Here is a 17,556-nt window from a genome sequence, read left to right as displayed (position 1 = left end):
GGGGGGGGCGTAAAGGGGGAATATCTATAAATAAAACCACCTCTCCTCTCATAGAAAGGACTGAGGAAAACATGAGTTGGCCCCTCAAGTGCATTACTTCTGTTACATTCAGGACTTAGGGTCACCTTGGCAGTATCACTGGTGACCACATGTATGAGCAGCATAGCCAGAAAGCTGGACAAGCTTCAGCAATCTCCCTGCAACATCCCAGGACATCAAGTCAGGTTGGCAGATAGGTGCCCCCATCCTCCACAGGGGATGGCTTCCACTAACTATCGCCCTCTTTTTCCTTCATGCAGACCCTTGATTGAGCTTCAGCAGTCTCTGATGGGACATTTTCCTCCTCACCTGTTCTCCAAGTCCTATACCCATTCTGCAATTGCAGAACCACAGAAAAGGAGCCTTTGTAGTGTTGCCAGAGTGCCAAGTTTCCAGCCTCTTCCTTCTTGTGAGTCTTCATCCACCACTCCTTTGAGGGAGTCTCTAGCCATTCCTCCTTCCTTGTAACATGGGATTCTGGATCTTTGTTCTGGAGGGTCTCTCTGAAGACCCTGTTTTCCTCCCATCCATCCTCCCCAATGGCACACAGCTGGCTCACCTCCTCCCACCGCTCTTTTACCTGGTTACCCAGGCACCTGAAGAAGAGCACACCTCTTGGCAAAGCCAACACCAACGTAATACTATATTATTGATATAGCAATACTAAACAAAAGTCTTTGTGAATCCAGTAATAAACCAGGCATTTCAATCCCCCTTCTCCCAATCCTTACCACTAATTCTAGACAAGAATTAAGGAAAAATAAAATGCAGGCCATCAGTTCCTGAAGACACCAGAACTTTTTAACGCTTCAGTTTGCAGAAATGAGGAATAGCATGGCTTCTGTTGTTTTCCAAAATAAAAAAAAAAGCCTTTGCCCTAGTTATACAGTTCCCACTCTGACTTCTCATCTTTCAATATGTCTTTTTTTGTTAGGATTCTTGCTATTCTAGTGTAGTGACTTTTACATGTAGCTCCTGTGCTTTTCACTTAGTTTTAAATCTTTTTGTCACTGCCTTTATGGGTTATGGTGTCAATTACGAATTCTGGTTAGACTACAAGAACAGACACTATTCATTTAAGAAGAATTTTCAAGAGCAAAAACACACCCCTCAATAAACCTCAGGGGGAGTTAATAGCATTAATATGCACCCCAGCATTGAAACTCCACTGAGTAGCAAATCTGCAGCTAAATCTCAGGATCCTGGGATTTCACACCTAAGACAGCACTGAAAACAGGCACCCTGGGACATTACAAAATCAGCACACCAGCCTGCCCTCCATCACTCCTCTCCATGGGCTGTGTCACTGTTGCAGCATTTATTTATCTTCTCACACAGAGCTGCAGCTGGGAGACATAACTACCCCAAAAAGTCACTTCCCTACTGGCAGGCAGCAAGATGAAGCAGCCAAGTACCACACTCCAGCATACATCAGGGCAAACAGCTAACTAGCTGCAACAGGCTGAGGCAGTGCAGCCAAGGTCAATGCTATGCACCTGTTCTCCTCTCTGCAGCAAACATTAAACCACACTGGCTCCTCTCCAGTGAGTTTTTAATCTCACTTAAACACATTGGTTTATTTTTTTGATGCAAAGATGACATAACATCCCTGCATCCTCACATAAACTGGTAAGTGCGGATGATTCAAGGAGAGAGAAGAGTTTTGCTGCAAAGCTTTATAGTCTATGTTCCTCTTTGCCTCCTAGACATAAACGATAGGAACAAAAAGAGTTTCTCATAGCTTTTCCTGGTTGTCTAAAGCTCACGCTTCCTCATTAACCTCTTTCTAGGACTTGCCACAAGATGGCTTTTGACACAGCATGCATACTAGTCTGACTAGGGGAACTTGGTTAAGTTCACTTGGCTGAAATCTGGTGGGGAATAATTCATGGATTCAAACCAATAAAGAAAAGAAAAAAGAAAAAAAAAATCAAAGCATTTGCATTTGTCAGAGTTTAACATTTAACTTCCATGTCACAATTAGCAGTTAAAAATATGAATGCTGGGAAACCGCCTTTTCCTCCAATTTTCCTACGTACCTTGCAAGGACAAGAATGATTGAAAACACTGAGGAAATAACTCAAACTACAGCCTTAAATTCCTATTCTACCCCCAAAGGTACAATGCAGTATCCGTTTTAAGAGCAGTTGTTGAGCGAGTAGCAAAAACAAGATTCTGATCTGCTAACTGAAGATATAACCACCTGCTATCAGCTTCAGAATATAAACTAACACTTCACAGTTAATGCAACCTAGTTTTTGACGCTGGGCAAAATTCAAACCAGACTGCAGCCACGCATAACCTTTCCTCTGCACAGGGATCAAAGAGCGAAAATAAGCAAACAATCCTTTTAGAATCAAGGGAAGCCTGTACCCTGGGGGTGTGGGGTGGAAACCATAAATAAAAATCATATTTTTCCTCCTTACATGGAAAAAATCTTTAAAAAAAAAAAGCAAACCAATCCCTATTGGAGCTGAAGCCTTCCAAAACTGATGTGAAAGAGCTTATATGAGCCCTACCATGACACTGTAGTTTACATGGACTCCCACTATCTTCTGCTTCAGTATGAATTTATATCCTCATGAGTCCCAGGGCCCAGGGGGGACAGCCTCAAACTTAATGCATTTTCTGGTCCAGATCAAGATCTGCTTATCTTTAGAAGAGGTGCATTATTCCTACCAGTGCATACAGACAGAATGAAACAAACAGTTAGAAACCTGATCACTTCCATGTATCACAACCACATGGGCATCAGGGATAACACTGGAGCTGACATCTCCAGCAGTGCCAGTGTTTTAAGAGTCCGTGGAAAAGGAGCAAGGACAGACTTTGGCAAAAACGTATTCCCATCCCAAAACAACATTAAAAGCTTTCATGTTGTTTTACCTGATAGTATAGTTATTTAGCAAGTGGAGAAGACACATTGACTATGTAAATAATTGGTCAGAATGAAAGCAGAAGACGAACCAGCCTTCAGTCCTGAATAAGGAGGTCTTACTTCCTAGCACGTCTTACAGCTATCTCAAATAAGCTATCACCTCTCCCAAAGAAACATAAGAAGTACTGCTTAGCAGTGCCACATCTGTCAAAAAGAGGATTAACATGTTACATTACAAAACATAGAATCATAGAATCATTGAGGTTGGAAAAGACCTCTAAGATCATCGAGTCCAACCGTCAACCCAACACCACCATGCCCACTAAACCATGTCCCTAAGCGCCTCATCTACACGTCTTTTAAAAACCTCCAGGGATGGGGACTCCACCACTTCCCTGGGCAGCCTGTTCCAATGTTTCACCACTCTTTCAGTAAAGAAATTTTTCCTTACATCCAATCTAAACCTCCCCTGCCGCAACTTGAGGCCATTTCCTCTCGTCCTATCGCTTGTTACTTCGGAGAAAAGACCAACACCCACCTCACTACAACCTCCTTTCAGGTAGTTGTAGAGAGCGATGAGGTCTCCCCTCAGCCTCCTTTTCTCCAGGCTGAACAGTCCCAGTTCCCTCAGCCGCTCCTCATAAGACTTGTTCTCCAGACCCCTCACCAGCCTCGTTGCCCTTCTCTGCACACGCTCCAGCACCTCAACGTCCTTCTTGTAGTGAGGGGCCCAAAACTGAACACAGTATTCGAGGTGCGGCCTCACCAGTGCCGAGTACAGGGGCACAATCACTTCCCTACTCCTACTGGCCACACTATTTCTGATACAGGCCAGGATGCCATTGGCCTTCTTGGCCGCCTGGGCACACTGCCGGCTCATGTTCAGCCGGCTGTCGACCAACACCCCCATGTCCTTTTCCGACAGGCAGCTTTCCAGCCACTCTTCCCCAAGCCTGTAGCGCTGCATGGGGTTGTTGTGGCTGAAGTGCAGGACCCGGCACTTGTCCTTGTTGAACCTCATACAGTTGGTCTGGGCCCATCTATCCAGCCTGTCCAGGTCCCTCTGCAGAGCCTTCCTACCCTCGAGCAGATCAACACTCCCGCCCAACTTGGTGTCGTCTGCAAACTTACTGAGGGTGCACTCGATCCCCTCATCCAGATCATCAATAAAGATATTAAACAAGACCGGCCCCAGTACTGAGCCCTGGGGAACACCGCTCGTGACCGGCCGCCAACTGGATTGAACTCCATTCACCACAACTCTCTGGGCCCGGCCATCCAGCCAGTTTTTGACCCAGCGCAGAGTACACCTGTCTAAGCCATGAGCCGCCAGCTTCTCTAGGAGAATGCTGTGGGAGACAGTGTCAAAGGCCTTGCTGAAGTCCAGGTAGACCACATCCACAGCCTTTCCCTCATCCACTAGGCGGGTCACCTGATCATAGAAGGAGATCAGGTTGGTCAAGCAGGACCTGCCTCTCATGAATCCATGCTGGCTAGGCCGGATCCCCTGGTTGTCCCGCTCATGCCTTGTGAGCGCCCTCAAGATGAGCCGCTCCATAATCTTCCCCGGCACCGAGGTCAGGCTGACAGGCCTGTAGTTCCCCGGATCCTCCTTCCGGCCCTTCTTGTGGATGGGCGTCACATTGGCAAGCCTCCAGTCGCCCGGGACCTCCCCCGTTAACCAGGACTGCTGATAAATGATGGAGAGCGGCTTGGCGAGCACCTCCGCCAGTTCCCTCAGCACTCTCGGGTGGATCCCATCCGGCCCCATAGACTTGTGAGTGTCCAGGTGGCATAGCAGGTCATTGACTGCTTCCTCCTGGATTATGGGGGGTTCATCCTGCTCGCCGTCCCCGTCTTCCAGCTCGGGGGGCCAAGTACCCTGAGGATAACTGGTCTGCCTGTTAAAGACTGAGGCAAAGAAGGCATTGAGTACCTCAGCCTTTTCCTCATCCTCAGTGACAATGTTCCCCCTTGCATCCAATAAAGGATGGAGATTCTCCTTGGCTCTCTTCTTGTCATTAATATATTTGTAAAAACTTTTTTTGTTGTCTTTAACGACAGCGGCCAGATTGCATTCTAGCTGGGCTTTTGCCTTTCTCATTTCTTCTCTGCACGACCTAACAAGATCCCTGTACTCTTCTTGAGTCGCCTGCCCCTTCTTCCACAAGCGGTAAACTCTCCTTTTTTTCCTGAGTCCCAGCAAGAGCTCCCCGTTCAGCCAGGCCGGTCGTCTTCCCCGCCCATTCTTCTTACGGCGTACAGGGACAGCCTGCTCCTGCGCCTTTAAGACTTCCTTCTTGAAGATCGTCCAGCCTTCCTGGACCCCTTTGCCCTTCAGGACCGTCTCCCATGGGACTCTCTCAACCAGCGTCCTGAACAGGCCAAAGTCCGCCCTCCGGAAGTCCATGGTTGCGGTTTTGCTGCCCCCCCTCCTTACTTCACCAAGAAGCGAGAATTCTATCATTTCATGGTCGCTAAGCCCAAGACGGCCTCCGACCACCACATCTCCCACCAGTCCTTCTCTGTTTGTAAACAGCAGGTCGAGCGAGGCACCTCCCCTGGTAGGCTCACTTACCAGCTGTGTCAGGAAGTTGTCTTCCACACACTCCAGGAACCTCCTAGACTGCTTCCTCTCTGCCGTGTTGTATTTCCAGCAGACGTCCGGGAAGTTGAAGTCCCCCACGAGAACAAGGGCTAGCGATTGAGAAACTTCTGCCAGCCGCTTATAGAACGCTTCATCCGCCCCTTCATCCTGGTTGGGAGGTCTATAACAGACTCCCAGCAGGATATCTGCCTCGTTGGCCTTCCCCCTCATCCTTACCCATAGACACTCAACCGTACCATCATCACAATCGTTGAGCTCTATACAATCAAAACACTCCCTAACATACAGGGCCACCCCACCGCCTCTCCTTCCTCGCCTGTCCCTTCTGAAGAGTCTGTAGCCATCCATTGCAGCACTCCAGTCATGAGAGTCACCCCACCATGTTTCTGTGAGGGCGACTAAGTCATATCTCTCCCGCTGCACAATGGCTTCCAGCTCCTCCTGTTTGCCGCCCATGCTGCGTGCATTGGTGTATATGCACTTGAGCTGGGCTATTGATTTCGCCCCCGGCATCAGCACGCCACCCCTCGGCTCACCTCTAGCGAGCCTGGTTTTATCCCCTTCCCCCTTCGAACCTAGTTTAAAGCCCTCTCAATGAGCCCTGCCAATTCATGAGCCATGATCCTTTTTCCCTTGTGAGACAGCTGGACTCCGTCTGTCACCAGCAGGCCCGGTGCCATGTAAACCTCCCCATGATCAAAAAAGCCAAAATTCCTCCGACGGCACCAGCCCCTGAGCCACGCGTTGATCAGGTGTGTTTTCCTGCTCCTTTCAGTATCCTTCCCTGCCACTGTAGGGATAGAGGAAAACACAACATTATCATAACCAAAGCGGTTCTCAGAAAACTTTGGTAACTAAACTCCATTTGAAAGCATATACCAGCTCCACAGTCAGCTGGCAAAAGTTTAAAATCACCACATATTTATTAGGTCCCCTGTTAACTTTCCAAGAAGAGAACTGCAGTCATTCTACAGTAACAAAAGTACTCTGGTCCAAGGACACCAGGTACAGATAAACAGATATGCATGCGTGCACGCACACACATAACTGAAACCAAGCGTTTCTATGCTTAAAAACTGGATTTTAAGTTGGATATAAAAAAAAAAACCTGGATTCAGTTTTTAAAAAAAAAAAAAAAAAAAAGTCCCTTTTTCTTCACTGATGAGCCTATTAGCAGTGCCATGTGCCTGTCTGAAGGAGCTGGGCATTTTGGCCGAAGATGGCCAAAAATCCACCTTGTAGAGAACACTAACAAATTTTTTATTCCTATCTTTCTTTAGCCTGAAATTTTGACACATGTGGGCCCCATTTAGCTGTAATCCTCCCTTGGCGATGAGCATCATCAATGTACACTATGCTTCACTAAAATAAAGGAAATGAGATGCACATAAATATATTGAAATAATATTAAGTCTGAGACATCATCCCACAGGAAGGAAATTCCAGGTTCCGACAGACAGCACCCTGCATCATCTTGGTCCTCTCTCTACCCTGTAGCCCATATGGTCTTTCAGGGAGTCCCTCAGGACCAAAGAATGACAGCGAGCGCTGGCAATGGGCAGCTCCCAATGTTCTGCACACCATGTGTACCATGGATCTATTTTTAGAGAATCCTGACCCAGTATGTGAAGACTTTCAGTCCCAGGGAACTCAGATAAATAATTGCAGGTGTTGTGATACTTTACATAAAAGACCAAAAATGCCCTTCAATCTATGGTTCAGCGTACATCTTGACAGGCAACAGGGCTAGCTGCCCTGCTATCCCCTCTCTGGTCCCTCAAGCAAAAACTCCCTGTCTCCAGGTTTCCCTCTCCTAAGGCAGGCCCAGGCCATACCTCCCAGGAACCAACCATTCATACCCACAGCTCCAGCTGTGCTCAGACACCTGGGTTCTGCAGGAGTCTGACTAGCAGTGATCAGGCAGCTTTCTGAAGAGAAGACATGCTAAATTTAGCAGAAAGAACATGCAAAAGGGATAGGGAAGAAAAAAAAAGCTATTGGAACAACAGTCTTCATGCAAGTTTGTCTTCATCCCAAAGGTCTGCCACACTGCTAGACTCACCCTCAGCTGATACGAATTTCCAAGACACTCCTTGCCAGTGATTATCTCACTGGAACAGGTTGCCCAGAGATTGTGGAGTCTCCATCCCTGGAGATACTCAAAACTTGAACTGAAATGGTACTGTGCAGCCTGCTCCAGCTGAGCCTGCTTGAGCAGGTGTTGGGACTAGATGATCTTCAGATGTGCCCTCCAACCTTAACCGTTCTAGGATATCCATGCATCAGCCTCGGGACACTCTGGTTGGAGGAGCACTGCAGAAGGGAAAAGGTTTTGGTCCTTGTAGTAAGAGAATAACAGCAGCAACTGGACAGACTTCACCTGGATCAGACCTAACTGATCCCTGCTTCCAGATTCACCGGAAGTTAAGAAGCTGAAATAGCTTGTATGCCAGGAATGTACAAGTGAAATTGCCTTTTTTTTTTTTAAGGGACAAATTAACTCCAGCACTTTACAGCCAACATTGGTTGCAGCTGGTGCTTTGACACACTCCCACAGCTGCCTCCCACCTCCCCCACACTTGAACAAGCTTCAGAAGACATGACAGTACACAACCTCGGCAGCCTGCAGCCTTGACTGGATGAAGAATCCCAACCCCAGGCGACAGACGAGTCGGGGATGAAGCGGGATCCTGCCCTGGGCAGGAATGAACTAGATGACCCCTTGAGGTCTTTTCACCCATACTTTTTACATATTAAAAAATTTTGAAAACTAGTTCTCCCTGACCTTTGAAAGCATCCAAAGGCTTATAATAAACAAAGATCTCTGATATCAAACTCTGTCGTGCTGTTTCTTTGTGACAACGTATTATTTTAGTGGCATCTAGCTTCTAAACACAACACCTGCATTACAAGGCACCAGGTAGACAATTACGCAAGTGACAGACAAACAGGTAACAGGGTAGACCTGTCACAAAACATGGTTGCCAAAAGATAGCAGCCAAAATAAATGGCTGCATTTTCTGAGATGCATAGCATGCAGGATTCAGACCAAAAAAATCAAACACACACAATGTATTTTATTCACTAGTCTCACAGACTTCCTACACATTTCAAGACGTCATTTTTACAGTATAATCCCCTCACCTCTGTAGGGCTACTTATTCATTTTATGAAAGATCCCAATATTCACATTCATGTCTAGTAGACCCTAATATATAAAGTGTGGGACAAGATGCTCTTTAATGACAACAAAAAGGCATCAGAATCTGACAATTTGTGAGCACAGTAGGAAAAATAAAGAAACTACTGCTACCCAGCAAATTGCCATCACACAGCTGATGCTTCTTTTAACATTTCTCTGCAGAACTGCAAAGTTTTTAGCTGAAAAGCAGTCTTGCCATGCAGACTTCAGTGAGGCACAGCAGTAATTTTCGGCTTCCCTTCAAATGTTTCTACTGAACAATTTCATGATGTCATTTGCTTAAGTTTGCCAAGACTTAGATGAGGGAGACAAACCCAAAGAACAAAAAAAAAAGTTATCATGGATATTGGGATGGGATCACTTCTTTAGCCTTCCCTGGTTTTCCATTTCTTATGTAAATTTACCACACTTTAGTGTAAAAGTGACTTCAGTAAGAAAGAAGAATCAGGAAATATCAGTTATGAATACTATCTCCAGTCTTAATAAATTCAAGAATCTTGTGTAGGTTACTTAACCATCAATTTCTTTCTTCCCCAATTTACCCAGCTAGAAAATGGAAGTATTTTACTCCCATTCTTTCTTTTGATGTAGTCATCTAAACCCAAGTTCTTTGGAAGAAAAACTCTATGCAACATCTTGCACAACAGGAACATCACCTTAATCATAACTCCAAGGCTGTGCAAGTCCCATCTCACTCTTAGCCCCACTTAGTCTATGACTATGTTATTAAAGCTATATAATAAATACATTTAAAATATCTACAAATATGAATGGGAAACTAAATCCCACAAGTTTAAACGACAAGCCAAGTGAAAAGTCCATTTAATTTCTAAAACCTAAGTTTTAATATTGTGACATGGAAGTCACAGCACAGGTGAGCAAATTTTAAATAGATGCAGAACACCAGTGGACAGAAGCAAAAGAGAGAGCCAGCAGACTGGAACTTCAGCATTCCTAAGTGATTAATACTGACCATGAAGATTAAAGTGACCTTGTTGCACAAATGGAAACAAGGACAGAAAACAGCGCATTTGAAAGCCCACACTTCCCAGTGAGTAATAACACCCATTAAAGTTTCAAATGATCCCTGTATCTTACTGGAAATTGTCCTCTATGTAGAATTTTTCACATTTGAAAGATAAACTGTTGAAGAATAAGAAAATGCTCAGATAGAGTATCATCAGCTAGTTCTAGACTAATAATATATAATTATGAAAGTTAATTATTATACTGATCTCATCAGCTTCTATTTTCAGCTACAACTAGTTCTTTTACATTTAAACCATTCCCTCACTGGAATGAGGGAATGTTACATTAATACAATGTTACAGTATATCCACTGATCTCTCATCTGGGATTTATTCCAGCTTTCCACCAATCTCGCCTATCGTTCATGTTATCATTTCGGAAAAATAAGCATACTCAGATCTGCAAAGCAGGCAGAGATTTTCAAGCACAAAAGAACCTAATTATTGCTTCCAAGCACCAACTCATTTATGCAGGCACTTAATCCCCAGGTTAGTGCAAGATGAGAGAGCAGATGGCCCACAACTATGAACTAGCAGGTGTTTAAAGATGAAATTACAGACAACTTTGCTATACCGTCACTTAATCCGAGGCTAAGGAAAGCGTAAGCTAGTGTGATAAACTGCTGAAAACACACACTTTTACTTTGCCCACTACAGCCAAGATGAACCTGTCTGACAAACACTCCTTACCTATAATTGAATAGATCTCAGAGTCAGCATTGCTTATGTTCAAAACAAGAAAGACAACCCCAAACCACCCAAAAGAGGTTTGGGGCATGCTGACTACGTAACTTCTGGGTCATTTTCATCCAAGATCAAGAAGAACATTTTTCCCTCCCTTTGCAGTTCTCCAACACCGACACAAACAATGCAGTAAGTCTTCCTAATGTGCCCAAGCTTCCTAACTCAGCTAGGCTGGGTTCACAGCATAGCGTCACTGACACAGCCCTGAGAAAAGCCCAGCCCACCCCAGTAAACATGCCAAGCGCAGCTACACAAGGAGTGTATTAGAAGAACACTCCCTAGCTAAAAAAATAGATTGACTTAGATGCAATAGCCATGTTTTAAGGCTCTCTACTGTTGCTGGACACCAGCCTGTTTCTCACAATGTTACGTATTTTTGAGCCAAACGCTGGCTAAGGCGTTCCACAAGCACCTGAGGCGAAAGCTGTGACCCCTTTCTCCTTCGCGAGAAGGGACAACTGTCATCTCCAGCATTACTCTTCCACAGCTACACAAGCACCAGCTTGAAGAGCAGAGAGGGAAGCTGGGTTCTGCTGCTAAGGTAGGGAGTCTTTGCTGTTCGCACCTTGGTGGCCAGCACCAAAGGCTCACAGACAGACTGCCTATGGCCAAGTCTATCCCAGCAAACTAAGCAGGGCCAGGACAAAGACCTGAGCACTGTATCACAGAAATTCCCACCATTAAGTCATTAGTACAATCCTGGGATGATCTGGTCTGTGCCCACCAGTACTCTCTGAGACAAGGATGGCTGGGGTTAATACAGGCCAGGGACCACCCCCAGAAGGCAGTTTAGATGCAGCTTCCTGATTCTTGCAGGAGGGAGGAAGAAAGAAAGGAAAGAAGAAAGGAAGCATTTAACTGAAAGGACATGGGTTACAACACAGACCAAACGGCCTGCTCTTTTTATTAGGACACACGTAGCCAGCAAGTCCTTCCGAGGTTGCTCACAACCACAGAAGCTGAAGAAGTCAGAATTAAGACCAAAGGGAAGAAGGGAGTATGAGACTGTCCAGTGTACATCTTTTGCTCAGTATCAGGCCAACAAAGATCAAGATTGACATAGGCTACAAACAGAAAATTCAGTGTCTGCTTCAAACTCATTTATCGTCTCTTAACCCATCTTTACTGTCACTCATAAAACTTCCACCCTAGAAATGTGTCTGAGGAATCCACTCTTGAATTTAAGCCTTCAAGCAATACAGAGAGCATATAGGACTTTAAGAGATTATATATGTTTTTAATTTTCATTCTCACATTTGGGCATTTTAAAATGCTGACTTACTCAAGAAATTTTGAAGTAGAATATAAGTAGCAATGAAGGAATGCAACTCTCTGACAACCACTACTTCACTGCCCTTCACACCAAGCTATCCCAGTAATGCAGCAGCACAGGAACACAGGTAAATCCTGGAATTTATCCGCTGAAAGGACTCTGTCAGGCACAAAGTCTGAAATGCGAGACGCTTCCAGAAATGGACTGTATTGTTTCATTTGTTCTCAAGAGACTTGATAGATACCATATGTGAGCTTCCTCTTGGTGGGTACTTTGTGTCCTCAACACCCCCGGCTCTGAAAAAGCTCAAGTCTTACCAGGGAGCTGAAGTAAACAGGACTAAACCTCTCCAAGGAATTGCTGCCACCCTACAGGTACTGCTCTCTGTGGCAACTCAGAGCATCTACAGAACTTCCTTTTCAGTGGCCATGACATTTCAGTCATTCTTATTTTATAAAGCTTGACATTTTCAACAGCAGATTTTCCAGTTTAACCATACCTTGTGTCTGTGCGCAATCCTCTTAAAAATGGAGTGATATTCTTGTAAGAATCTTAGCATATTTTAAGTTATCTTACACTGTTATTTCATGAACAGTCCCCACAAATACTTTCACACAATACTGCAGAGACCTTAAGTAAAGTCAGGATAATGCAAGCAATGTACTAAAAGAGTTGTAGACCCAACCAGTGCTCTGCAGGACTTAAAAAAAACCCCAGACTTACTCTGCACTTCTATAGCAATAGACATTTTGGGATCCACTCTGCTTTGGTGATCAGGTCTGCACCTCCAACTCCCACTACGTTTTATAAACACCAAGCTTAGCAGAATCACAGTCCATATGTCAGGTCTGATAATATCTACTCTTACACACATCTGCTAAGATGAAATCCAAACCAGCAAAATTCCTACTGATACAAACAAAAGCAGAGTCATGGACCTACACACAGATATCCGAGTCTGGCATTCACCCACTGCCATACGCCAGCTTGTAACTCCACAGCCACATGTGTGGCATGCCACATTCAGGCTGGTATCACGATCTGCTTTGTGCACCCTAAATTCAAAAGGAAAAAAAAAAAAAAAAAAGAGGGGCAAAAGCCACCCACGCACTGATTATACCAGCCACTGATTTTCTGCAGAGACCTGTAGAGCACTTGAAGACAAATAACAACCACGTTCCTGAAGCACACACAGAAACATCTAATGCTGTCTGCTTAATGGCACTTTAGTGCCATTAAGTATCAGTGATGTGACCAGGGGAGGTTTCCTCCCCACATCCCTTTATAAAAGTAAAACTCTCCTCTTAACTTGAAAAGTCAGTAGAGTAATCTCCCCACTGACTTCAGTGAACTTTGGATCAGGCCCTATACCACCACTTCTTATTTTACACGATTACCACACCTAAAAAGAAAATCTGGTTTGGGTCCTTCCAAGCAATTCCTGTTCCTCCCAACATTTATGTCGAGAGGTAAAGATTTTTTTTTTTCACCCTTATAAATAAAGGCAGACTGAGCAGTTCCCAAATTGGTCTAATTCCTCCATCCCGACACACATTTGATTGCCACAGCTGCCCCCATGCTGTGATTTCTGAATACATCTTTGAGTCCATCTTTCAGACCACAGCCTTGCAACAATGCTCCTTTTCAATGCCCATCAGCACCTACTCAGCACGTCTGCTCTTCAGCCCTGGCAAACCCTGACCCATCTCCCCACAAAGCCCGGTATTTACCAGCCAGGGAGCGAAACACCACGCTCCCACCCCGGCTCTCCGTACCGAGCCACGAGTTCTTCGTGTCTGTGGATTTGGACAAATGCTAAGGCGGTGAATATTCCCAGGCTTCAGGCCAACTTCGCTCGAAAAACTCATCTCCCTACCACACCGCCTACCGCAGCTTCCTCTTCGCTACAGCAAAGCCCTGTCGGTGCCGTGGGACCCTTTTCCCCGAACACGCGGGTCGTGGGGCCGCCCGCGGGGGGACTCCGCGCCCCTCGCCCCGCGGCCGGGCGGGCGAGCTCTTACCCAGCGTGCCAAACGCCGGCTCTTCGGTTCCAACAGTGGGAGCTGCGCCCTCGGCTCGCTGCTGCTTCCCCTCCGTGCCTCTCTCTCGGCTTGGCCGGGCAGAGGTGCCCGAGCCCCGGCTACCTGTGCTGCACGGGGAGGCTGGGCGGCCCTCCGCTCCCGCCAGAGAGCGAGAAGGGGCGGCCGGAGGAGCGGAGACATCTCCTTTCCCGGCCACGGCCACGGCGCCAGCTCCCCCCAAAACCCCCCCTTCCCGCCGGCAGCGGGAGCCCCCCCCGCCAGGCACAAGCAGGATGGAAACCAAGGGCTGGCTCAGCCGGGGCTCTGCTGGCACCCTCGGGGCGGAGGGGCCGCCCGCCCGCGCCGGCCAGGCCACAGCCCCCGCGCCGGGGTCCCCGCCGTCCGGCATCGCCCCCTTACCAGAGAGCGATCCTGCTCTTGGGGTAGTGCAGCCTCTCGATGCAGCCGAGGAAGTGGGGCAGCGTGTGCGCCGCGTTGCGGGCAATGATGGCCAGGAGCACGGTGGGCTTCTGCAGAGCCGACTCGGGCAGGGGCTGGGGCTCGGGGCTCGACGGCGGCGGCGGTGGCGGCGGCGGCTCCGGGGGCAGGCTGGCCCTGCAGCCGCCCAGCAGCAGCAGGAGGAGGAGGAGGAGGGGACGGGGGGCGCGGGGCCCGGCGCACGCAGCCATGATGGGCGCGGGGCGGCCGCGGGGAGCCGCGCCGGCTGTGCGGGGCGGCCGCTGCAGCGCGCCCGGCGCCGCGGGGAGAAGGAGGAGCAGCGCCGCCGCCTGCCCGCCCGGCCCAGCACCCCCAAACCCGGCCTTTGTGGGCAGCACGGCTCGCCGCACCTCCTCCGGCACGGCACGGCCCGGCCCTCCCCCAGCAGGCTGCCGGGCGAGGACGCGACCCCGCGCTGCCCGCCGCCGCCCCCGGAGCGCTGGGGCGGCAAGCGCGGCGCGGGTGGGGTGACCCAGGTGGGATCCTCTCATCCCCTGGATGGCTCCAGTTAGCACAGCCTGTACGCACCTGCGTAAGTTTGGACCCGGTAACAGCAAGAATTACAAAACATACATTTATCAACCGAGTTTGGGGTTTGAAAGAGCCGTTTGGCAGTTCCCGTTACAGCCTACCCTCCGAGTGCTGATGCTAACGCAGAGATCTCTTAGTTTGCTGCCTGTGTGAAGATCTCGCCCTCATCCTTCCCACCCATTAGGGAGTGAAGGTTCCTTTACGCTTTTATGTCAAAAAGTATTTTGCAAACATCCCCGGGATGCCAGTGTGAAGCAGCCTCACACACAGTACCCATCCCACGCTGCTGGAGGGATGCATGGAGTGCAGTTGCTCCAGCTGGAATGCAGCTGGAAGATGAAGATATTCCCTGTATTTCATGGACTCACCCTCCACAGAAACGTTCCCATGAATGGACCGATGACAATTTAACAACAAAATAAATAACACGTTACAGCAATTAAAATTATTGGGTTATGATCTTAAAAGTGGCATAGCAATCACAGCTCTCTTAGAAGTTAATAGGATTTGGGCATGTTAAACCCTTTTCAAGATGAAATCTCTAATTAACTCTAAGGGCCTCATCATGGCGTATCTGTTTTTTTACTGTGGGTAGGTAGTTCCTCCAATGTGAACAGATCCACTTTAAGCAGGCAGCACTGTTGCCTGTGTGCTTGCAAGACTCAAATAGGATGAAACATTTAGCAACCGAATAATTGTTTATTAATTATCCATAATCTCATTGTGAATTGTTTGCAGCCCAGGTAGTGCATATATATATACACACACATAGTTCGTGTCTGCAGTGTTCTTTGTTTATAGAACGTAATTTATCACCCACACCAAATTATACTGTCTCAGTTTCCTGATCAGAAGACTCCCAAAAAAGCTAACACAAAAAGGAACATCCTAGGAAAACAGTAAACTTCAATAAAGAATCTCCAGAGGTCGAATCATCTGCACTAAAATTTGAGAAGCCTCTGCAATTTGTAAGCATCTTCCTAAACAATTAATGAAAATATATTCCTCCTGTTTGCCCTTCACAACAGCTTTATAATTGTCCTTCTAGAATGATACGTTAATGAGGCTTTTCTTTCATGGTTAGCTTGCCCCATGTTGCTTTTATGCTTGGATTCATTAACCAAATAGAAGGAACAGCTTTGTGGTCTGTATGAAGTGATTAGGGTTTTGCAGGAGCCAGCCGAATCCACATGCACATAATGCTGCTGTCGTGCAGGACCACTCACATTTGGAGGATGGGGACCAATGCTACTGAACTATGCTTGACGTGGAGGGTTGGCAGCCAGCTTTTTCCATCCACTGGATGTTCAAGCTGGGTCACAATCCCGTTTTTAGGAGACTATGTGGCAGCTTCAGGAGGAATATGCACCTCCTGTAACTCCTCTTTGCCATGCCTCCTCTGCGGATGCAGGTGCAACAACACAGGCTGTGTACCAAGCGCTCCCTTGCTCATGTGAGGGAATGCAGGGTCAGCCTTCCCCCGAAACCCAGAGCCAGCATGGCCAAGTTAGCACAGGGTCAGGGCCAAGCAGAGATTATTTCCCCCTAGAAACAAAGGAAGACCTGGGAGGCAGAGACTGCAAAGCCATGGCTTTGTCCTACGTGCAATACAAAGCATAAAGGTGCGACCCAGTTACGCGTTACTGCGGTCAGCATGTTTGCAGAAGGTTGAGTGTGCTTTTTAGCCTGTGCAGCTCTTGATGTCTTCAGTGAAATCTAAAGTGCCTTCAGCTCTTTTCAGACTACTCCCTTCTTTTTTGTTTTGTGAACAGCATCAGTACCATAACAATTTGCTGGTGGCAAATCCAAGGCCTCCAGCAGCATCCCACAAGTGGTAATTTTCTCTTCAGAATGACTTTCCCCTCACTCACACAACTCACTTTGCTGGCTGCCTCATATTGGTACACAAAAGAAAAAATCTGTCCTTACCCTGGGGAGAGGACAATAGATGCCTGAAACATGAGATGTTTCTTCATGCAGAAGAGAAAGGAGTCAACTCAGCTTAATTTCTTAGTCCCAGCCACACAGCACGGGTGAAAGTTTGGAAAGTTCAGGTCAACAGTTACCCTTACAATTCGTGTCATTCTTACATCTATAAAAGCATATATCTTTATGTGCATATACAAAGAAATTTGTATACATTTTTTACTTCTTTATTAGTGGCCAAAATTATATCCTGTATTTTTTTTAAGCCAAGACCCAATCCTGCTGTGACAGGACAATTAACCACCCTGTGGGGAAATATTCTAGCTTTGAGGAAGAAACAGCTTTTTGCAGATGTAAGTCCCACAGAAATAAATTTAGGCCATTTGTTTCAGCCTCCTCTAAATATCCACACCAAACAAGAACAGCCCAGCTGTGAGAACTGTCTCTGGCAGTGGCATACTCCCTTGGTTTGGCAGGTAACAAATTCTCTCAGAGGCAGCTTTCTTCTAATTTAGACTTGTTTCTCACGCAATAGAAAACAGAGGATCCCTCCTTCTGATAAGGCATATCATATATACGGACCTACAAGAATCTATAGATGAGTCTATTTCCCTTCATTTGCTTCTTCGCCTCTGAGGACTCAAATCCATCCAATTCTTTTCCCAGCAGCCAAGTGAACTACTGTTGCTAACTCTTCCATGAAAGTCTCAGAGGTTGGATTCATTTTTTCCCTTTTTTTTAATTTATTTTTTGCCCAGGGAATTGAAGTGCTGGCTAAAACAATGCTTTTTAAACAGGCCAACCTCCT

General features: G+C 46.9%; 1 protein-coding gene across 2 annotated transcripts in view; it reads right to left on the bottom strand.

The window, feature by feature from the left end:
• The window catches only part of COLGALT2 (collagen beta(1-O)galactosyltransferase 2), a 60,399-nt gene extending 45,917 nt beyond the window's left edge, over positions 1-14,482 (bottom strand). The window contains exon 1 of one of the 2 annotated variants that reach the window (XM_076339584.1): positions 14,214-14,482. In XM_076339584.1, the coding sequence (XP_076195699.1) occupies positions 14,214-14,482 (269 nt within the window). Of the gene's footprint in view, positions 1-13,793; positions 13,829-14,213 lie in introns of those variants that run through there. The other variant, XM_076339585.1, reaches the window with a different exon arrangement.
• Positions 14,483-17,556: the final 3,074 nt, after the last annotated feature.

This window comes from Aptenodytes patagonicus, chromosome 5 (genome assembly GCF_965638725.1).
Source record: "Aptenodytes patagonicus chromosome 5, bAptPat1.pri.cur, whole genome shotgun sequence".
Lineage (NCBI taxonomy): Eukaryota > Metazoa > Chordata > Aves > Sphenisciformes > Spheniscidae > Aptenodytes > Aptenodytes patagonicus.
This window is presented reverse-complemented; position numbering and strand designations above follow the sequence as displayed.